This window comes from Thamnophis elegans, chromosome 14 (assembly GCF_009769535.1).
Source record: "Thamnophis elegans isolate rThaEle1 chromosome 14, rThaEle1.pri, whole genome shotgun sequence".
In the NCBI taxonomy this organism is placed as follows: domain Eukaryota; kingdom Metazoa; phylum Chordata; class Lepidosauria; order Squamata; family Colubridae; genus Thamnophis; species Thamnophis elegans.
The window spans coordinates 11,923,025-11,946,050 of record NC_045554.1 but is presented as its reverse complement, the minus strand read 5'-3'; the positions used below and the strand labels follow the sequence as shown (position 1 = coordinate 11,946,050).

Below are 23,026 nucleotides of genomic sequence, written 5' to 3'. Positions count from 1 at the left end.
TTGTGGCAGTTATTCTGCACACACATCGGTCATTAAATACCATAACTGTTAAGCAAACCAGTGGTTCCCAATGGGTGACATTTTGCCAGAAATGGGAAGGGAAGGCCAGTTTTCTGCCAAACCATCTTAAAAAGCACTGGGCTCAGTGGCTAAGATGCTGAGATTGTCCATCAGAAAGTTTGGCGGTTCAAATCCCTAACGCTGCTTAACAGAGTGAGCTCCCATTACTTGTCCCAGCTTCTGCCAAGCTAGGAGTTTGAAAGCACGTAAAAACTGCAAGTAGAAAAATAGGAACCACCATTGGTGGGAAGGTAACAGTGTTCCGTGCGCCTTCGGCATTTAGTCATGCCAGCCACATGACCACGGAGACGTCTTCGGACTTTTTGGCTTTGAAATGGAGATGAGCACCGCCCCTTAGAGTCGGGAATGATTAGCACATATGTACGAGGGGACCCTTTACCTTTAGCCTAAAAAGTGGTCACGTGACCACCCAAACCCCTGCAAATGGTTGCCAAATGCCCCAACTTTTCTTGGAAAACTTGACAGTGGGAACTTTGAATCCGCACCAAAAGTACCTTTTTTTTCAGGTGGGTTGCAACTTTGAATGGTTGCTAAGGGATTGGTTCTAAGTCAAGAACTAGTTGCATGTCAACAATAGGGGATCGGGGACTGGTTTTCATTGACAGTTGGGGTGATATTTTGGGAGAAATGACCAGAAGCAACGGATCTGGAGAGTTTTTAAAGGCCAGAAATTGAGACTGTGGTCGATCGAGCCCATCTGTGTTGGGTGAGAGCAAATATTTGTTCAGTTTACTCTTAAAAGCTTCCAGCACTTCTGGTTTCAATGATTCGATATAAGGTTGTTCTGTGGCCCATCCCTCACTGTGTCGGTATAGCTGTTATCCATTCTAAACTTGAGCTTAAAGGGGAGGGGAAGGGAGGGGAGGGAGGGACGGACAGTAGGAAGGAAGGAAGGAAGGAAGGAAGGAAGGAAGGAAGGAAGGAAGGAAGGAAGGAAGGAAGGAAGGAAAAAAAGTTGGAATTAAGATTGCCGGGAGAAATAGCAACAGCCTCAGATATGCAGATGATACCATTCTAATGGCAGAAAAGTGAAGAGGAACTAAAGAGCCTCTTGATGCGAGTGAAGGAGAGTGCAAAAGTTTGCATGGAACTCAACATTAAGAAAACTAAGATTATGGCATCCAGCCCTCTCAATTCCTGGCAAATAGATGGGGAAGAAATGGAGGTAGTCACAGACTTTACTTTCCTGGGCTCCAAGATCACCGCAGATGGGGACTGCAGCCAAGAAATTAAAAGAGGCTTGCTCCTGGGGAGGAAAGCGATGGCAAATCTAGACAGCAGACTACAAAAGCAGAGACATCACCCTTCCAATAAAAGTGCATCTAGTCAAGGCTACGGTTTTCCCAGTTGCAATGGATGGCTGTGAAGTTTGGACCATAAGGAAGGCTGGGCGCCAAAGAACGGAGGCCTTTGAACTATGGTGCTGGAGAAGAAGACTCCTGCATTGAGTCCCTTGGACTGCAAGGCCATCCAGCCAGTCAGTCCTAGAGGAGATCAACCCTTATTGCTCTTTAGAAAGCCAGATCCTGAAGAGGAAACTCAAAAGACTTTGGCCACCTAAGGAGAAGGAAGAAGGACTCCCTGGAGAAGAGCCTCATGCTGGGAATGATTGAGGGCAAAAGAAGAAAGGGACGAAAAAGAGAAGGAAGTTGCTGGATGGAGTCATTGAAGCAGTCGGCGTGAGCTTAAATGGACTCCAGAGGATGGTAGAAGATAGGAAGGCCTGCAGGAACATTGTCCATGGGGTTGTGATGGTTGGACGTGACTTTGCAACAACAACAACAAAAATTCAAAGAATCTATCGAAAGGAAAGGATAGGGGTTGGGATGGGAAGGAAGAAAAAAGAAAGGGAAGGGAAGGGAAGGAAGGATGAAGAGAAAAAAGAAAGATAAAGGAAAGAAAGAAAAAGTAGGAAGTTTGGGGAAAAGGCAATTTTGGAGAAAGCCAAGAAAATCAGTCTGGAATTATGTATTGAAGAGCACATCAGACATCAACAGCCGGAGGGAGGAAAAAGTCTCTGCCCTTGATGGCAATGCTAATATTTTCTCTGGGCTGTTGTGCTAAGAGCAATGAACTCTGACCCTGAGCTCTTTGGGCCGCAGCCAATTTGGGAGCTGGGTTCAGTGGACAGATTTGGAGAAAGTGAAATGCCCTGTGGGGGGGGGGAAGCAACTTGTGGTTCAAGGCCTGATTGGCCTCTAAATTTTGACCAGTGGATTCTTCCTCTTGGAGATATTGTTGGTCGGCATATGCAAGGTTTTATTCATGCAATGATTTGATTTCTACATAGCTGCCCATCTCAACAATTGAATTGAATTGAATTGAATTTTATTATTTGTATGCCGTCCTTCTCCGGGAGGGACTCAGGGCGGTGAACAACTCAAAAAGGGGAAAAGGGGAACATAGAACAGAATACAAATAATTAAAATAGGCAAGAATCACACAACCACACAAGTCGAGAGGGGAGGGGAACTCATCAACCCCAGGCCTGCCGGCAAAGCCAGGTTTTGATGGCTTTTTGGAAGGCCTGGAGAGAAGTGAGGGTCCAAATTCCTGCGGGGAATTCGTTCCAGAAGGCCGGAGCTGCCACAGAGAAGGCCCTCCCCCGGGTAGTAGCCAGGTGGCATTGGCTAGTAGACGGTACCCGGAGGAGGCCAACCCTGTGTGATCTAATGGGTCTTTGGGAGGTAATTGGCAGCAGGCGGTCTCTCAAGTACCCAGATCCAATACCATGAAAGGCTTTATAAGTTACGACTAGCACTTTGAAGCGTATCCGGAGACCGATCGGTAGCCAGTGCAGCTCGCGGAGGATAGGTGTAACGTGGGTGTACTGAGGTGCAGCCACAATCGCTCGCGCGGCTGCATTCTGGATGAGTTGAAGTCTCCGAATACTCTTCAAGGGCTGCCCCATGTAGAGCGCATTGCAGTAGTCCAGTCATGAGGTCACAAGGGCATGAGTGACTGTTGCGAGCGCCTCCCGGTTCAGGTAGGGACGCAACTGGTGCACCAGGCGAACCTGGGCAAATGCCCCCCTGGTCACAACAAGGGATTGTGGTTGCCTTGAGCTGGGTCCTTGGTCTGGCCATTTGCTCACTTCCCCCAACAACAGACTTTTAACAACAGTTTGTAAGTGAAATTAAGTGTCACTCCCAACGGCTGATTCCCACAGAGCCCCAACATAAGAATTTGTTGTTGTTGTTGTTGTTGTTGTTAGTTGCGGAGTCGTGTCCCATCCATCGGGACCCACTACTAATGACTCACTAATCGGATGGTGCAAATGTGTGACAGGGCTGGGTTAAACCTATAAAGTTCCTAAGGGCCCATGAAGAAACTTTCAGCTGCTCCAATCTAGAAGACATGGATCTCTTTGGTTAGATCAGCCTTCTCCAAACATGGCAACTTGAAGACCCTTAAGGACTTCAACTCCCAGATCTCCCCAGCATTGGAGCCGTTGCCAAATTTGAAGACCTCTGAATTATACAATAGGACTTGTACTTTGAATACAGCACAGATACATCCAGTTTGGAGATTCAGAAGTTGTTAGTTGCGAAGTCGTGTCCGACCCATCGCGACCCCATGGACAACGTTCTTCTAGGCCTTCTCTACTATGCTCTGGGGTCCATTTAAGCTCACGCCAACTGCTTCAGTGACTTCATCCATCCCCCTCATTCTCTATCGTTCCCTTCTTCTTTTGCCTTCCATCGTTCCCAGCATGAGGCTCTTCTCCAGGGAGTCCTTCCTTCTCTTTAGGTGGCCAAAGTCCTTGACCTTCTAAAGAGCAGTCAGGGTTGATCTCTAGGACTGACTGGTTGGGTGGCCTTGCAGTCCAAGGGACTCACAGGAGTCTTCTCCAGCACCAGAGTCAAAGGCCTCCATCATTTGGTGCTCATCCTTTCTTATGGTCCAACTTCCTAACCCAAACACTAGGAAGACTTAAAGGGGAGCAGATTTGGGTGTCCTATGGAACTTCTTATCCCACGCAGATCCCAATCTGAAGTATGATTTGCATGGGGCTGAATGAAAATGGTAAATAAAGGAAGTATCAGAGCTGCTAATAAAAAGGAAGGACCATCTAGTAGTCTGTTTTCCAGGCTTGGTGGTGGAATGTTTCAGCTCTCAGAAGTTTTAATTTTGCCCACAAAGGTAAGGCAGTTGATGGCTGTCAAAGTTGGACCATAAGGAAGGCTGAGCGCCAAAGAATGGAGGCCTTTGAACTCTGGTGCTGGAGAAGACTCCTGCGAGTCCCTTGGACTGCAAGGCCATCCAACCGGCCAGTCCTAGAGGAGATCAACCCTGACTGCTCTTTAGAAGGCCAGATCCTCAAGAGGAAACTCAAAGACTTTGGCCACCGAATGAGAAGGAAGGACTTCCACTATATACAAAATAAATACGGGACCAAGAAATTCCAGTTAGCCTATGCTTAAGATCAGGAATGATTTAAATTGTTTAAAGTTAGCTTAGCAAGAAGAAGCTAAGATCAATGTAGAGATGTTATTAATTTCTTTATTTCTTTTTTCTCAATAGATTTTAGACTGTGTTTGTTAAAAATCTATACCGTATACGGGTTCTGGGAAGTCGGGGGGGGGGGGTCGGAGGTGGGGGGTCGGGGAGGAGGATGGGGGTTGGGAGGGATAAGGCTAGACACAATGTGTTAGATCTCAATGCAATGTGACTTCACATGTATACTGTTTTTCTTTAATTTTTCTTTAAAAATAGGATAAGCCAAGTACATTAACATATAGTAGAAATATACCAAGGGGAGGAGGAGGAGGAGGGAAGAAGAAAGATGGGTAGAGAGGGATGGGAGAGAGGGGGGGAGGTGAAAAGGAAGGGGGGAGCGGATCTGGAGAGAGAAGTGGTAGAGGGCGAGGGGAAGTAGGGTAGAGGGGGATGATGGAGGGAAGATAGAAAGTTGGAGGGTGGTGGAAGAAAGAGGTGTATGGAGAATGGAAGAGGTATATTGGGCTTTTATTTTCTGGGGCATTGTTGGCAAGAGGAATTGATGCAATTATTGTTTAATACTGTATGGTGTATACATGTGAGTGTATGAAAATGAAAATAAAATATACTAAACTCAAAAAAAAAAAAAGAGAAGGAAGGACTTCCTGGAGAAGAGCCTCATGCTGGGAACGATGGAGGGCAAAAGAAGAAGGGGACGGCAGAGAATGAGGTGGCTGGATGGAGTCACCGAAGCAGTCGTTAAATGGACTCCAAAGGATGGTAGAGGACAGGAAGGCCTGGAGGAACATTGTCCATGGGGTCGTGATGGGTTGGACACAACTTCACAACAAAATCTATGGATTATTTTATCCATGGAAGTTGAAGTCCACAAGCCTTAAAAGTTGCCAAGGTTGGAGACTCCTGATCTAGTCACTTTGTATAGACTAGTGAAAAAAAATTCTGGAAGATCTGGTGTTTTGTTTTCTCTTTTCTTTTCTTTTTTCTTTTCTTTGTGCAGCCCATGGTGTCACTGCTACTTGTATGGATTGTTTCTTGGGGGCACCCTTTGTTTTAAAGGGGGAGGGACAGGCCCCTAAAGGCCCCCTGCCGTTCTGCTTAATCCATGGCATCCAACTCTTCTGATGGAGAAAAGCCTTTTTTGCCTTCCCTGTTTTTAATGGCGATTTTCTTTTTGGATACCAACACGGGGACGGGGAGAAAAAGACCACCCCCCTGTCCTAGACTCCTTTCACATGGAAAGAAGTCGTTAAGCCGTGATTTGCTACGAACCCCGCGGGCTGGCTGAGCGCAAGAGCCGGCGGGAGCGCGCCTGGCTCCGGCTGCGCTCGGGCGGAGGAGGAGGGGTGGGCGGACAGCTAGTCGGTCTCTTTAAGGAAAGCCCCCAGCCTTCCGCCCGGCCCTGGGGTGGAGCCAAGGGGGGCTGCTGCAGAAGCCGGAGCAGCGGCCCCTGAGGCTATAAACCCGGCCGGCCCCGCTCTTGCCCGGCTCGGCAGGGAGGCAGGCAGGCGGCAGGCATGGGGGTGCTGCAGCGCTGCCTGGCAGGGCGACATTGGTGCTTGGGGAGCTTCCAGCCGCTGGCCGCTGCGCCCTGCCTTCGCCTTCCCGGATCGCGGCTGTACGGCTCGGGTGAGTGAGTGAGTGAAGGGGGGAATCTCCGGATCGGGGGCGGGGGGAGCGATGGGGTCTCGCGAGGGCAAGGCAAGCTCTTGCCTCTTTCTCCAAAGGCTGCGCGCCCTGAGCGCAAAGGAGGCGGAAGACAGCGCTGCGCCCGAGGCAGATAGGCATCTCTGGGTGGGAGGAGGGGCGGCCGGTTGGGGCATCCCCTTGGAAGGAATCTTCGGCCGGGCACATCTGGCAGAGGTTCCTTCGGGGATGGCGGAGAGGGGGCAGTTTGGATGGGCTCGCGCGGTCTTTCGGGGCTTTTTGCTTTCCGAGCTTCCCACCCACCAGACAGAGCGAGGGTCTCCAAACTTGGCAACTTTTAAGACTTGGGGACTTCAACTCCCAGAATTCCCCAGCCAGCAAGTTTGGACACCCATGTTCCAGAGCAGGTGCAGGTGCGTTGGATATTGCTGAGGATAGAATAGAATTAGAATAAGAATTAGAATAAGGATTGGAATTAGAATAAGAATTAGAATAAGAATTAGGAATAGAATTAGGAATAGGAATAGAAATAAATAGGAATAGAATAGAAAAGAATAGAATAGAATTCTTTATTGGCTAAGTGTGATTGGACACACAAGGAATTTGTCTTTGATGCATAAAGCTCTCAGTGTACATAAAGAAAAATAAAATACATTCAGAAAGAATCATAAGATACAACATTCAGTGATAGTCATAGATTACTAATAAGCAATCAAATTATACTAGGAAACAAAAACACACAAGGAATTTGTCCTTGATGCATAAGCTCTCAGTGTACATAAAGAAAAATAAAATACATTCATAAAGAATTATAAGATACAACACTGCAAATTACCTCCCAAAGACCCATTAGATCACACAGGGTTGGCCTCCTCCGGGTGCCATCTACCAGCCAATGCCATCTGGCTACTACCCGGGGGAGGGCCTTCTCTGTGGCAGCTCCGGCCCTTGGAACGAACTCCCCGCAGAGATTCGGACCCTCACCTCTCTCCAGGCCTTCCAAAAAGCCGTTAAAACCTGGCTGTGTCGGCAGGCCTGGGGTTGATGAGTTCCCCTCCCCTCTCGACCTGTGTGGCTGTTGCCTATTTTAAATGTTTGTATTGTACTTTTGTGTTCCCTTTCCCCCTTGAGTTGTTCACCGCCCTGAGTCCCGCAGGGAATAGGGTGGCATATAAATAAAACAAATCTCAATCTCACTTAGTGATAGTCATAGATTGCTAATAAGCTATCATATTATACTAGTAGGAAACAAATAAAAACAATATAAATTAAAAGATACAAGCAACATGGTTATAGTCATAAGTGAGAAAAAATAGATAATAGGAGGATGAGAAGAAGAATAGTAATGCAGTCTTAGTGAATATTTTGACAGTGTTGTGGGAATTAGTTGTTAAGCAGAGTGATGGCATTCGGGATAAAACTGTCCTTGTGTCTAGTTGTTCTGGTGTGCAATGCCCTATAGTGTCATTTTGAGGGTAGAAGTTGAAACAATTGATGTCCAGGAGGTGATTGCATCCTGGGATCGCATCCTGGGGACCTGACATGCTCTTTTGTCCAAGTTGAAGGGCCTCCCAGGAGACAGGTTGAGCAAGGCTGATTGTGAAAGTTGGGTATTCTGCAGCTCTGGCGCTGATGAACCTTAGTTTCAGATTCCAGGTTCTGCAATGGCAGCCCTGCGGACAGAGACACAGCACTTCGCCATCTGAAAAGGCTACCAAATTCAGGGTGGCATCAGTCTACCTGGATGGTCGTCCCACAAGTCCAGTTGGTGTTTCCAAGCAAGGGGAGCCCTGCTGGCACAGCTGAATTTGCTGGTTGTGCTGTGAAGGCTGCCTCTGGGATCTTTTGCCAAATACTCTGCCTTAGCTAGCAAAGCTAGGATCTCCTGGTGGTCTCCATATTCAAGCCTTAGCCAGCCTAACCAGCCTCTTCAACTTCAATCCAGAGGAGGATAATTAGGGGGGGGGGGGAGAGAGGGAGAGATAAATCAGAGGCACAAATCATACCAACTTCATTTATTTCTCACCCTCAGCAAGTTTAAGAAGTGTGGACTTCCACTCCCAGAATTCCCCACCAGTACACACGCACCTTAGCTGAGGAATTCTGGAAGTTGAAGTCCATACAAGTTTGAAAAGCACCACTCTAATGAAAGATGTCCTCCTTTAATGAGTTCTTTCTGTTTACAATGCCGCAATTTATTTATTTTGGTTAAACTTACCATGTATGATTCCCAAGCAAAATCCAGGAGCTTAACCCCCCGCCCCCATGTTTATTTAATCATAGCTTGTTGAGTAAGTTGCCTGGGGTTAGTGTGTTGTGGTCCGCCAGCGGCCTGCGGAGCTGGTGGTAGACTCAGACAGTGAGGAGATTGGGGAGGAAGATGGGCCAGTCCTGGAGTCTGGGGAAGACTCTGATGAGGGCTCTGTGTCGGAGGCAGAGAGGGGCCCAGAGCCGTATGCCAGTTATCAGCTGCCTTCAGAGTCAGACATCAGTGAGGCAGATGAACAGCTGGAGCCTGTTCCCTGTGTGTGCATGCACACAGTTGCCAGACGAAGGGAACAGCTAAAGAACAGGGGTAGACTTGAGATTAAGGCCACAGGTGGATGATGAATGGCCCCTCCCATAGGAAACAAAAGAGGAGCAAAAGGGGAGTGGAGTTTGCAGGATACAATTAGTTTGCTTCATTGATTCGTGACTCTCTGAGACTCCTTGCCAAGTTCTACAGATATCGGCCTGGCAGCTCTCCAAGCCAGATAAGGTCTGTGACTGTAAATCCTCCCTTAAAATTTTTTGCTAGATATAAATGAACAGAATTCACAGGAAATGAATAAAAGGGTTTTTTTGTCAGGACAAGGAGTTTGCTTCATGCTCTTGGGAAGCCGCTCAGAACATAGTGTACACAATGAGCTGCGAGCTTTGGTTTACATGATACCATTAAGCTGCACGTTTCAACATAGCCTAACATGACATTAAACCTGGTCTTTTCCTCTTCCCAGCCTCGTCCTTTCCGGTTACGCTTCCCTGCTTTTCAAATAATATTCGGCGTCTGTCTTCTTTGCTTTTCAGACTTGTACACCATCGCCAGGAAGTTAATACCACTGGGAAAAGGAGGGGCAAACAAAAAAGTTAGGAGCATAAAGCTTTATGCTTTTCGCTGCTTTTTTTTCAAAGTCTTGGGAACCGACTAAGCGATCAGTTCTCACTTCTTGTTTTTTTTTTTATTGATGACTTCAAAATTGTTAGAGGGCATTGGTCAACCGCTTCAATTGTTTTTCCCTCTTTCCTGAGAATGGATTGAATTCACATTTTAATTTCAAAACATCCTAAAGAAGGAGAGCCCTTCTTTTAAAGAGAAACCCGTTCAAGTCCAACAAGTAATTTTCAGCAGTATTGGACCATGTCAGCTCTGTAGAATTAGACTGCGATGGTCCATCATCTTGAATAATGCTATTGTAGCCTCTCTTCTTATGCCAACATTTAGAAGGTTTTACACTGGAGACCAGGAAAATAATCCCTTGAAATACAAAAGGTTGCCATATAATGGTCAGCCAATAGCTGAATTCACTCCTTGAGTTAAGTCATCATGTAGAAGGGAAGAGAACAACAAAACAGAACAAAATAAATAAAGAATAGAATAGATAAGGACTAGGAATAGAATTCTTTATTGGCCAAGTGTGACTGGACACACAAGGAATTTGTCTTTAGTGTATATCAGTGGTTCCCAAACTTGGCAACTTTAAGACTTGTGGACTTCAACTCCCAGAGTTCTCCAGCCAGAAGAGCTAGCTGGAGAATTCTGGGAGTTAAAGTCCACAAGTCTTAAAAGTTGCCAAGTTTGGGAACCACTGGTGTATATGATCTCAGTGTACATAAAGAAAAATAAAATAGAATACATTCATCAAGAATAATAAGATACAACACTTAGTGATAGTCATAGGTTACTAATAAGCAATCAAATTATACTAGAAAACAAATAAAACAGTATAAATTTTAAAAATGCAAGCAACATGGTTATAATCATAAGTGGGAAGAGATAGGTACTAGGAAGGAAGAGAAAAATAGTAATACAGTCTTAGTAGATAATTTGACAGTGTTGTGGGGATTAGTTGTTTAGCAGAGTGATGGCATTCGGGAAACAGCTGTTCTTGTGTCTAGTTGTCTTGGTGTGCAGTGCCCTATAACATCGTTTTAAGGGTAGAAGTTGAAACAATTTATGTCCAGGTTGTGAGGGGTCTGTAGATAGTGAGATTAGACTATAGCTGCATGAAACCTAGTGTTTCAACTATGCTTACATAAAATGAACCATGCTTTTGTGCTGTGCATGTGTGAATGAATTCACATTAGTTAGAACTAGGGTATTGGACTAGTTCAATGTGAACTAGTCCAATGAGTGGTGCGGTAGCCTAGAGATGGAGCTGCCACCTCACAATCAGGAGACTATGAGTTCAATCCTAGGTAGAGGCAGATGTTTCTCTCTCTGGGCACAATGAGAATATATCTGCTGAATAAAACTCCTCATTGGTGACAAGAAAGGCATCCGGCCAGTAAACACTCAGGCTCCATTCATTTGCCCAGATTCCACCCCACAAAGGGATTATGGGGTGAATAAAAGAAGATGAATGTGAACTTAGCAGTTGTTCTCAAGTTCTCACGCATAACCATCCGGATTCCTTTTAGATCAGTGCTGAATATTAACATTGGAGATCTTCTTTACCCAATCCAATTGCTCTCCCATTGAATTACGATCTTTTCTACAAGGAACAGCTAATTGGTTCTTTGTTCCTTAAGAGGCAATTTGGTCCTGCTAGCTGAGCCCTAGATAAATAAGGCTTGAAGAAAGGTTGCAGTTGACTAAATGTCACTTCTTAAGATGGTGGGTTATATTGATGCCAGAGGTGGGTTCCTACCAGTTCGCACCTATTCGGTAGAACCAGTTCGTCAAATCTTCCGAACCAGTTAGAAGAGGTTCCACCAGTGGACCTGGAAAGCAGGCCACACTTACAGAAGAGGTTCCAAATTTTTTTGAAACCCACCACTGGAGGAGAGAGATACAGAGACAGACAGACAGACAGACACAGAGAGAGAATCACAGAGAGAGACACAGAGGGAGGGAGGGAGAGAGAGGCAAAGAGCCACACATGCACACACACACAGACTCACAAAGAGAGAGAAAGAGAAAGAAAGGAAGAAAGAAAGAAAAAAAGAAAGAAAAAGTGTGAGAGAGAGATGAAAGAAAAAAAGAAAAAAGGGACAGAGAGACAAAAGGAAGGAAAGAGAGAGAGAGAGAGAGAGAACACATGGCCGGCAAGCCACTCCCATCAGGTCACATGGCCAGCAAGCCACTCCTACAAAGGAGGCCACACCCACAGAGTAGGTTCGAAATTTTTTTGAAACCCACCACTGATTGATGCTCATAAATGATCACTTTGGAATGGTAAAACCAGGGCAAAAAAATTTCCAAGTTAAGCTTAACTCTGAGATTTAATGACCCCTTGTAATTTTCATGTCAAGATTACTGAAGTCGACGGCCATTAGCCATCTTTCCATAGAAGAGCTTCACGAATGGGAACTTTAAGGTCAACAAGAGAACATCTTACATCAGGGATGTCCAACCTTGGCAATTTTAAAACTTGTGGACTTCAACTCCCAAAATTTCCCCTGGCTGGGAAATTCTGGGAGTTGAAGTCCACAAGTCTTAAAGTTGCCAAGGTTAGACATCCCCGTTCTACATGGTTGAAAAGATCTTCCCACTCATGAAGGCTCCTTGAGGTCCCTGGAAGATGAGCAAAAGAATGAATGTTTAGGATTGTGGTTTGACATAACTGAATCCAACAAGGCTTGAGTAGATGTGGGGGAGATTGGAGAATCTTGTTATTGCTTCCACCTGTGATAAGATCAAACTTTGGTGAGGAACTTCAAAAGATACTTTGCTTATTTGGAAGACATCTGAGCCATGTGTTCTAAGGGTTCACTCCATTTCCACAGAGCCCTGGATTTTGGGTTGATTCTTCCAGATTGAGAAGGACCAGGATGCTTCTAGGACAGCTGTCAGAGGAGGCAAGGAAGGAGAATAAAGGATATTTTAGCCAAGTTTAGCCAACTCAAAAACACTGCTAAATTGGACCTAGTATCTCCTGATGAAACACGGATGGACTTCATAAACTGAAGCATCTTTGCTTCACTGTGACTCACTGAATAAAGGACACTTGGCCAGTTGTGTACAATATACAGTCACCGACCACCAATTACAACTTCCTAGCCCTTGGGCTCACCCAGCAAACACTCCTGAAGCCATGCAAATCACATCTGGCTTAGTTCACACGTTCTGTTAAGACCCTTGTTTGTGTGAGGGTTTGTGGCAGAAATCACTTCCAGAAAGCACACACAAATATCTGATTCAGCATTAACTTCTTTATATACATAATAACACTTGAGTAACTGTACAATACCAATAGCTGGTTCTGCCAATGTGGCAGAAAGGAGAGATTCATTTCCAGTTTCAATTCAGAGAGCAGACTAGATTAGTTCTCTTGCACAGACTCAGAGCTACATAGGTAAGCCACGCTCAGGCTCCAAGCCATCTGGCATGGCTCTCAGTCGCCAAATAGTTCCTATTGGCTGATCCAGTTGCCATGCCTATACATTGGCTGACCTTGTTACCCTGTCCTATTCCAGCCACTCCCCAATGGCTGACCTGTTGCTATGTCCTATTCCAGTTCATGAATATTCTGACAGTTTGGTTTTGTCTTGGGTCAATGATATGAAAGTAGTATAGCATTCAAAGATCTCCTACTTCTGAGTCTGGGGGGTGGGGGGGGAAGCATATAGACATTTTCTTTTTTCAATCGTGCAAGTCACCCAGAATAACTTGGGAGCTGGGAAGGCTTCTAAATCAAATCAAATAGCCCATGGGGGGGGGGTCGCCTTTCCAATTGGGTCTTGGGAATTCTAGCACAGGACACCCCAACATCCCACCTGCAATCTCGTGGACCAAATTCAACTTTTCTTTCTTACTGCTGTGCTCCCCTTTAAGGCAGTGTTTTTCAACCTTGGCGACTTTAAGTCCTGTGGACTTCAACTCCCAGAATCCCCCAGCCAGCACAGCTGGCTGGGGAATTCTGGGAGTTGAAGTCCACAGGACTTAAAAGTCTCCAAGGTTGAAAAACACTGCTTTAAGGGACACTTTTTCCCAGAGTCTTTACCCTGGGCTGATCTGGAATAGTCGCTATAGAAACAGTCATAACTCCCTAGAGAACGGCGCGCATGTGTGCGCACAAACACCTTGAATTGCAAAGCCTGGGTGGCCCCCTTGCTTGCAGAGACACACAATTTTCACCTTGCCAGGCGTCTTTGCCAGCAGCTGCCAAAGAACAAATTAATCACCGGGAATCAAGGCTGGTGTGTTTGGAACCTGTCCAGCCTACTTTTGCTGACCTCAAAGACTCAAGGGAGCTATAAACAGGGATGGTCTGGATGTGATTCCCAAGATTTCCAAAAGCAGGGGGGCGGTGTGTTCCCAGCTTCTTGAGGTTCAGGGGTTGTGAGGCTGAGCCGATCTTGTCTTTAGGAAGAGAAGGAAATACGAGATCCCGAAGAGCAGGAACGGGGGAGGGATGAGCAAGCCTGCTAAATTCCCACTGAATCGTATTGCTTCAATCAATGTTTCTCAATTTTTGGCAGGGTTAAAATGCGTGGGCTTCAACTCCGTGCTGTGCTGGCTGGGAATTCTGGGAGTTGAAGTCTACGCATCTTAAAGCTGCCAAGGTTGAGTACTGCTGGCTTTAATCTACCGTAGAACAGGTGTTCGAAGTTACAAAACAGCTCAGCTTCCAACTATCCATGAAGATTCTCCGTCATCCAGGTCAAAGGTGCTTTTTCAAAAGGCAACTGGACTTTCTTGTTTTGTTTTGTTTTTAAGACGTTTCGTTTCCCATCCAAGAAGCTTCTTTAGTTCTTCAGAACTGAAGAAGCTTCTTGGATGAGAAACAAAATGTCTTGAAGGAAAAACAAAGTCCAGTTGCCTTTTGAAATGGCACCATTGGGATCATCAACTTCCAAATCTCTTGCCGTTTTCCATGCAGGGGAGCCGCCTTGCCTTGGCCAAGAACACTGAGGTCTAGCATCTTGTTTACTGGCATAAACATTGAGTTTCCATTTTTTTTTACAAAAGCAAATGCTTGCTAAATTAATGAGGCTGCCAGGAGCTGAAAAACAGCTGTGCCAGATCACTTCAAAGATTAATTCAGCCCTGTATTCCTGGAACCAAAACCACCAGTCACTGGAAACAACTAAATATGAGCAACTAATGAACTAAAGATAGTCCATGACTTACAGTCATTTGTTTAGCGACCGTTGGAAAGTGAAAAAATGGCTTATGACCGACCAGTCCTTGTGCTTATGACTGTTGCAGAATCCCCACAGATATGTGATTGCCGCTTGGGGCCTTCCCAGCCGTCTTCCAACACACAAAGGCAATAAATGAGCCGAGGTGGCGCAGTGGTTAGGGTGCAGTACTGCAGGCCACTTCAGCTGACTGTGATCTGCAGTTCAGTGGTTCAAATCTCACTGGCTCAAGGTCGACTCAGCCTTCCATCCTTCTGAGGTGGGTGAAATGAGGACCCAGACTGTGGGGGCAAGTTGCTGACTCAATTTGCTAAAAAAAAATTGTAAACCGCTTAGAGAGGGCTGAAAGCCCTATGAAGCGGTATATAAGTCTAATAAATAAATAAATAAATGAATCTGGATTCACTTAACAACTGTCTGGTTCACTTAACAACCACCTTGCTCGGCCACAGAAATTCTGGTCTCAATTGTGGTTGTAAGTCGAAGGTTATTTGTAACAGAGGTCTCCAACCCTTGGCAACTTTAAGCCTGGCGGACTTCAGCTCCCAGAAATCCCTTTGCTGGCTGGGGAATTCTGGGAGTTGAAGTCTGCCAGGTTTAAAGTTGCTATGGTTGGAGACTCCTGATCTGTAATGAATGAATGAACTAGCAAATTGCATGCAGGACTCGTGGATTGGCCTTTCGTAGCTTAACATGTGTGAATCCTTTCACCAACCATGGGTTATGGCTTGGAATAGCAGGTGAATCTAACCAATTGTGGCTGACTCTTTGAGCCGCAATTAAATTTAATAACAATAATAATAAGCCATAGCTGTAATGACTAGAAACCTTCCACCGATTCATCAAAGCTTCTTCCCGAATCAGGCCCTTTGCTACCATCTTATAGCAGGGAGTTCCGCAGTTCAAATCCACTCCTTGCAAAAAAAGAAAAGAAAAAACAACAGCCCTTCCCTTCTTTTTGTCACCTCTAAATCACCCAGAAATCAGGATGGTCTCCTCAGGTGGGGTTTCAGTGCCCCTTTCAGTGTTAGGAGGAAGACTGTTTGGTGCTGATTTGCAGCCCTTCCTTTGCTTAGCAGGAGTAGCGGAGCTGCAGGAGCGCACGCTGATCGCAGTGAAACCAGACGGAGTCCAGAGGAGGCTGGTGGGAGACGTCATCAAACGTTTCGAGAAACGGGGATTTAAACTGGTGGGACTCAAGTTGCTTCAGGTAAGCATCGGGGGAGAATGGAATAGAATAGTATAGTATAGTATAGTATAGTATAGTATAGTATAGTATAGTATAGTATAGTATAGTATAGTATAGTGCAAAGCAGAGCAGAGCAGAGAAGAGCAGAGAAGAACAGAGAAGAACAGAATACAGAAAGAAGGAAGGAGAACAGAACAGAATAGAATAGAATAGAGCAGAGCAGAGCAGAATACGGAAAGAAGGGAGAATAGAATAGAGCAGAGCAGAACAGAACAGAATACAGAAAAAAGGAAGGAGAATAGAATAGAATAGAGCAGAACAGAACAGAGCAGAGCAGAATATGGAAAGAAGGAAGGAGAATAGAACAGAGCAGAGCAGAACAGAACAGAACAGAGCAGAATACAGAAAGAAGGAAGGAGAATAGAACAGAGAAGAACAGAGCAGAGCAGAATACGGAAAGAAGGAAGGAGAATAGAACAGAGCAGAGCAGAGCAGAACAGAACAGAACAGAGCAGAATACAGAAAGAAGGAAGGAGAATAGAACAGAGAAGAACAGAGCAGAATATGGAAAGAAGGAAGGAGAATAGAATAGAGCAGAACAGAACAGAACGGAATACGGAAAGAAGGAAGGAGAATAGAATAGAGCAGAGCAGAGCAGAATATGGAAAGAAGGAAGGAGAATAGAATACAATAGAGCAGAGCAGAACAGAACAGAGCAGAATACAGAAAGAAGGAAGGAGAATAGAACAGAGAAGAACAGAGCAGAGCAGAATACGGAAAGAAGGAAGGAGAATAGAATAGAGCAGAGCAGAACAGAACAGAATACGGAAAGAAGGAAGGAGAATAGAATAGAGCAGAGCAGAACAGAACAGAGCAGAATACGGAAAGAAGGAAGGAGAATAGAGCAGAGCAGAGCAGAACAGAACAGAACAGAGCAGAATACAGAAAGAAGGAAGGAGAATAGAACAGAGAAGAACAGAGAAGAGCAGAATATGGAAAGAAGGAAGGAGAACAGAATAGAATAGAGCAGAGCAGAGCAGAATACGGAAAGAAGGAAGGAGAATAGAGCAGAGCAGAACAGAATACAGAAAGAAGGAAGGAGAATAGAACAGAGAAGAACAGAGCAGAGCAGAATACGGAAAGAAGGAAGGAGAATAGAATAGAGCAGAGCAGAACAGAACAGAACAGAACAGAATACGGAAAGAAGGAAGGAGAATAGAATAGAGCAGAGCAGAGCAGAACAGAACAGAGCAGAATACGGAAAGAAGGAAGGAGAATAGAATAGAGCAGAGCAGAGCAGAGCAGAACAGAACAGAGCAGAATACAGAAAGAAGGAAGGAGAATAGAGCAGAGCAGAACAGAACAGAGCAGAATACAGAAAGAAGGAAGGAGAATAGAACAGAGAAGAGCAGAGAAGAGCAGAGAAGAGCAGAATATGGAAAGAAGGAAGGAGAACAGAACAGAATATAATAGAATAGAATAGAGCAGAGCAGAATACGGAAAGAAGGAAGGAGAATAGAATACAATAGAGCAGAACAGAACAGAACAGAGCAGAATATGGAAAGAAGGAAGGAGAATAGAATAGAGCAGAGCAGAGCAGAGCAGAACAGAACAGAACAGAGCAGAATACGGAAAGAAGGAAGGAGAATAGAATAGAGCAGAGAAGAGCAGAGCAGAGCAGAATAGTCGCTGGTAAGTGTATCTGGCTTCCCCATTGACTTTGCTTATCCAAAGGTCGCAAATGCTGATCACGTGACCTCCGGGAACACTTCAGCCATCATTAATATCAGTCCGTTGCCAAGTCTCTGAATTTTGATCACATGTCTGTCGAGATGCTGGAACAGTCCTAAGTCTTAAAAATGTTCATCGGTCACTTTTCTCAGTGCCATTGTCACTTCGGACAGTCATTAAACAAAGAGTTGTAAATCAAGGACTACCCATATTGTGTGTTGCCTTGAACTCCTGATGTAAAAGTGATACTGTACATCAGTCAACTCAGTAATCAAAACACAGTTTGGATTTTCAAGGCAAGCAACTTGTCAGTGTATATTGAGAGCTCATGATTGGACGAGCCAATCAATCGCTAGCCAATGAGGGTTGTTTGGAAACTGAAACAGTATTTGCTGTGTGAACAACAAGGAGACAGCAAAGAGCCTGGGCGGGGCTTAGCTCAACTGTTCTGTACTAAAGCTCTGAGTCTGTGCTCAGCTCTGAACTAGTCTGCTGCACTGAACTGAAACTGAAACTGTTCTCTGTTTGTATTGGCTTCCACTTTGGAAGAATCAGCTTGTGGTATTATATATTTACTTCATGTGTTATATTATATACAGTTAATGAATCCTGCTGAATCAGTAACCTGCGTATGCTTTCTGGATATGATTGCTGCTGCAAATTCTGATACAACTTTGTCTCTGTGTCCAACTGTGGTTCAGTTAACTTGGGAACTGGATGGTACAAAGCGGGTCAGCTTTTCTCAGAGATACCTGAGGAATTGAACCAAGAAAAGGATCCCCATTTCTGGACTGGATGCAGACGGTCTGCTCCAGGAAAGGAAGCGTGATTGGAGTTCCTGCCCCAGGTTCACTATGGATGTTTCTTCCCTTGCAGGCCACCGAAGGGACCCTGGCTGAACATTACCACGAGCTGCGCCGGAAGCCGTTTTACCATGATCTGCTTCAGTACATGACCTCTGGGCCCGTCGTTGCCATGGTAGAGTGATTTTCTATACTGGTCCTGTTGTTTTCCCTACTGGGGAGGGTTGGAATGTTCAGTTTCATTTCAGGAGTAAAGAGTCTCTCTCTCTCTCTCCCTCTCTCTCTCTCTCTCTCTCTCTCTCTCTCTCTCTCTCTCTCTCTCTCTCTCTCTCTCTCTCTCTCTCTCTCTCTCTCTCTCCCCCCTCCCCATACACACAAAACACAAACACAGCAATGGATGTCTAGATAAATATATAGATAGATTAGATAGATAGATAGATTAGATGGATAGATAGATGGATGGATGGATGGATGGGAGAGAGAGATGGGAGAGAGAGATGGGAGAGAGAGAGAGAGAGAAAGATTGATGGATGGATTAGATAGATGGATGGATTAGATGGTAGAGAGAGATGGATGGATGGATGGATGGATGGATTGATAGGTAGAGAGAGAGATGATAGAGATAGATAGATAGATAGATAGATAGATAGATAGATAGATAGATAGATAGATAGATAGATAGATAGATGATAGATAGAGATGGATGGACAGATTAGATAGATGGATGGATGGATTAGATAGATGGATGGATGGATAGGTAGAGAGATGAGAGAGAGAGAGAGAGAGATGATGGACGGATTAGATAGATGGATGGATGGATTAGATGGATGGATAGATGGTAGAGAGAGATGGTAGAGATAGATAGATAGATGGATGGATGGATTAGATGGATGGATAGATGGTAGAGAGAGATGGTAGAGATAGATAGATAGATAGATGGATGGATGGATGGATGGATGGATGGATGGATTAGATACATGGATGGATGGATGGATTAGATACATGGATGGATGGATATATGGTAAAGAGAGATAGTAGAGATGGAGATACCATAGGTATAGAGATAGATAGATAAGAGAGCAGAGACAGACAGATACATAATAGATTGATAGATAGATCATAGATAGAAAGAGCTATGATGGCACAGTGGTTAGAATGCAGTATTGCAAGCTAATTCTGCCAACTGCCAGGAATTTCATCCTGACCGGCTCAAGGTTGACTCAGCTTTCCATCCTTCCGAGGTGGGTAAAATGAGGAGCCAGATTGTTGGGGGCAAATAGGCTGATTCTGTAAACCACTTATCGGGGGATATAAAGCACTGCGAAGTGATATAGAAGTCTAAGTGCTATTGCTTTTGTTATTGCTATTGCTAGATAGACAGAGACAGACAGATGATAACTAGATGATAGATATAGACAGACAGACAGAGCCCTTGCAAACACAAAATGTATGTATGTATGTACTATATGTATATGTTTTAAGGTTAATAATAATAAGAAATAATGCAAACTAAATTAGAACAGAGAAATTAAAAAGAAAGACAGAGATTTGTGATATGTGACTTCACAATAGTTATTGACCTGGATCGCTTAGATTACAAGCCAACTACAAGCCAAACCATGATACAGTATCATGGTGTTTGTATTAAATTAAAGGCATCAAAGAGCGGTTGCATTCTCGCAACCAGATGTTCTCAGACTCTGGGCAAATGGAACTGGGCAGATTTTGGCTCAGTGTACAGTGGAAACAGGGCCCTTGTCTTAGCACTACAAGATTCTAGATCATCAGGTGTGGATTATTTGACCCACACATGTTGTGTGAATTCAGCCATTGTCAACCTAGGTTTGCCTGTAGTGTGAACGCAGAGCCCATTGGAGCGGGTGACTGTAATAAAGTTAAGGAAGGAACTACGGCCATCAACAGAATAGATTACACAGGTAGTGCAGCTTAAATTCAATCCAATTCTCTTTCTCTTTCTGATTTTTGTCAAATGACACAGCTTTGCCCTTTTTCCTCCTACACCCCGTAGGTGTGGGAAGGTTACAACGTTGTCAAGACTTCCAGGGTCATGGTGGGAGAGACTAACCCGGCTGAAGCCAAACCAGGCACCGTCCGTGGTGATTTCAGCGTCCACGTTAGCAGGTACAAGATAACTGATGATCAAGAGCCCAGGGTATCTGATTGGGGGCTTCTTTGTTAAGATAAAAGACAGTTTGGTATCATGGTTAAGGCACCAAGCTAGAAACTAGGGAACTGTGAGTTCTAGTCTCAGAGGAAAGCCAGCTGGGTGACTGTGGGCCAATCACCAGGAGACAATGAGTTGTAGCTCCACCTTAGGCATGAAAGCTGGCTGGATGACTTTGGGTCAATCACCAGCAGATGGGGAGTTGTAGTGCTTCCTTTGGCATGAAAGCTGGCTGGGTAACTTTGGGTCAATCACCAGGAGATGGGGAGTTCTAGTGCTGCCTTAGGCATGAAAGCTGGCTGGGTGCACCTCGCTTCACCCACATAACACCTATCCTCCGCGAGCTGCACTGGCTACCGGCCGATCTCCAGGTACGCTTCAAGGTGCTACTTGTCACCTTCAAAGCCCTTCATGGTAGTGGATCTGGGTACTTGAGAGACCGCCTACTGCCAATTACCTCCACCCGACCAATTAGATCCCATAGATTAGGCCTCCTCCGAGTCCCATCTGCCGGTCAATGTCGACTGACAACTACGCGGAGGAGAGCCTTCTCGGTGGCAGCTCCGACCCTATGGAACGATCTCCCCGTGGAGATTCGTACCCTCACCACCCTCCAGACCTTCCGCACAGCCCTTAAAAACTGGCTATCCCGTCAGGCCTGGGAGTAAAGACTGTAACCCACCCGAATAGTATGAATGTTGTGCTTTTAATGATGTATTGTCTTATGCGTTAATTGTTTGTTTCCCTCCCTTTCGAGTTGTAAGCCGCCCTGAGTCCCCCCAGGGAAAAGGGCGGCATATAAATAAATTACTCTAAACTCTAAATAAATTACTCTAAACTCAATTACCTGGGGACTGTGAGTTCTAGTGCTGCCCTAGGCATGAAAGCTGGCTGGGTGACTTTGGGCCAATCACCAGGAGATGGGGAGTTCTAGTGCTTCCTTTGGCATGAAAACTGGCTGGGTAACTTTGGGTCAGTCACCAGGAGATGGGGAGTTCTAGTGCTGCCTTAGGCATGAAAGATGGCTGGGTGACTTTGGGTCAATTACCTGGGGACTGTGAGTTCTAGTGCTGCCCTAGGCATAAAAGCTGGCTGGGTGACTTTGGGCCAATCACCAGGAGATGAGGAGTTCTAGTGCTTCCTTTGGCATGAAAGCTGGCTGGATAACTTTGGAGCAATCACCGGGAGTTGGGGAGTTCTAGTGCTGCCTTAGGCATGAAACCTTGCTAGGTAACTTTGGGTCAATCACCAGGAGATGGGGAGTTCTAGCTCCACCTTAGGCATGAAAGCCAGCTGAGTGACTTTGGACCAATCACCAGGAGATGGTGATTTCTAGTCCCATTAGGCACAAAGCCAGCTGGGTTACCTTGAGCCAGTCACTCCCTCTCAGCCCTAGGTAGGAGACAATGGCAACCACTTCTGAAAAACGTTGCCAAGAAAACCTCACGGATGTGTCCAGGTAGGATTCTTGGCGTCCCATCTCAGTCTCCCATCCAACTTCTGACCTGGTCCCATCCTTCTTAGCTTTTGGAGGACAGACATGATGACGGCCTCTCCAAACTGTTTCGTGACCCCTTTTTCTTACATACAGGAACGTCGTCCATGCCAGCGACTCGGTGGAGACAGCGCAGAGAGAAATAAGTCTTTGGTTTCACAGCAACGAGCTGATCGACTGGGATTGTTGTGATTACAAGGTCATGTATGAACCATGATGTGTGGCCTCTCCCATTTCCGGACATGGGATCTACTACCTCGGCTCACTTGTTGCCTTTCTGGAAGATCAGGTGTTTTTCAGCCTGTGCATCACAGGTTTAAATCTCGGTGGCCTTGAGAGGAGGCGAATCACGTGCTAAGACTTTGCCCAGGGCAGAAGACTGTGCCAGGCCTCTCCCCGAATGCCCATTTTGCCAGCTGTCCAGGACCGTGCTGTTATTTTCAGAATACGGTTCTTAACAGGATACTCATTAAAAAAAGAAGTCGATTTTATTTTGGGGGTTATTTCTAACATCGTGTTGGGAAGGTCTCATTTTGTCTTCATCTGCAGCCTGCAGGTGTTGCAACACAACCCCACAAAACATTTCATTTCCTCTGCCATCATTGTGAGTGGATCCGTCTTGACTTATCTGGACTGCCAGGATAAGAAAAAAAAATTTTTTTTTCCCAGGGGTGAAATTCAACAGGTTCTGACAGGTTCTGGAGAACTGGTAGCGGAAATTTTGAGTAATTCGGAGAACTGGATAATAATCCCACTTCTGGGCTGGCCCCAGAGTGGGGAGGAATGGGGATTTTGCAATATCCTTCCTCTGGCATGCCCACCAAGCCATGCCCACATAATTGGTAGTGAAAAAAAATGAATTTCACCACTGATTTTTTTCTTAATTATTCACCCTATCTCTAAGAGAAGGGGGCTCCAGGAGAGAGGCATGTTTCACAGGGATATTTATTAAGATGCAGAAAGTATTTGAATGGCTGTTTTTAGTTCAAAAGAATACTTTATCTGCAATCTTTCCCACACTTCCTTCTTTCTTTCCTTCCTTCCCTTTCCTTTCCGTTCATCTCTTCTTCCTTCCCTTCCCTTCCATCTCTTTT

General features: G+C 45.3%; 1 protein-coding gene across 3 annotated transcripts; it reads left to right on the top strand.

Annotated features, from left to right (window-relative positions):
- Nucleotides 1-5,935: 5,935 nt before the first annotated feature.
- NME4 (NME/NM23 nucleoside diphosphate kinase 4) lies at nucleotides 5,936-22,423 on the top strand. Of its 3 annotated transcripts, none has more exons than XM_032230320.1 (5): nucleotides 5,943-6,168; nucleotides 15,609-15,739; nucleotides 18,326-18,427; nucleotides 20,282-20,394; nucleotides 22,029-22,423. In XM_032230320.1, the coding sequence occupies exons 1-5, from the start codon at nucleotides 6,057-6,059 to the stop codon at nucleotides 22,147-22,149; spliced, it is 579 nt and encodes a 192-aa protein (XP_032086211.1). In that variant the 5' UTR covers nucleotides 5,943-6,056; the 3' UTR covers nucleotides 22,150-22,423. The 3 variants fall into 3 exon arrangements, with proteins under 3 accessions (XP_032086212.1, XP_032086211.1, XP_032086210.1); XM_032230319.1 differs by having other exon boundaries at nucleotides 5,944-6,168; nucleotides 15,606-15,739; XM_032230321.1 differs by lacking the exon at nucleotides 22,029-22,423 and having other exon boundaries at nucleotides 5,936-6,168; nucleotides 15,606-15,739; nucleotides 20,252-20,314.
- Nucleotides 22,424-23,026: the final 603 nt, after the last annotated feature.

Bases quoted from the DNA above. Each gene is read 5' to 3' on its own strand.
- NME4 (XM_032230319.1), top strand. From the start codon at position 6,057: ATGGGGGTGCTGCAGCGCTGCCTGGCAGGGCGACATTGGTGCTTGGGG. The intron at 6,169-15,605 runs GTGAGTGAGTGA...TCCTTTGCTTAG, and splicing joins ATCGCGGCTGTACGGCTCGG to CAGGAGTAGCGGAGCTGCAG. The intron at 20,395-22,028 runs GTACAAGATAAC...TCTTACATACAG, and splicing joins TTCAGCGTCCACGTTAGCAG to GAACGTCGTCCATGCCAGCG.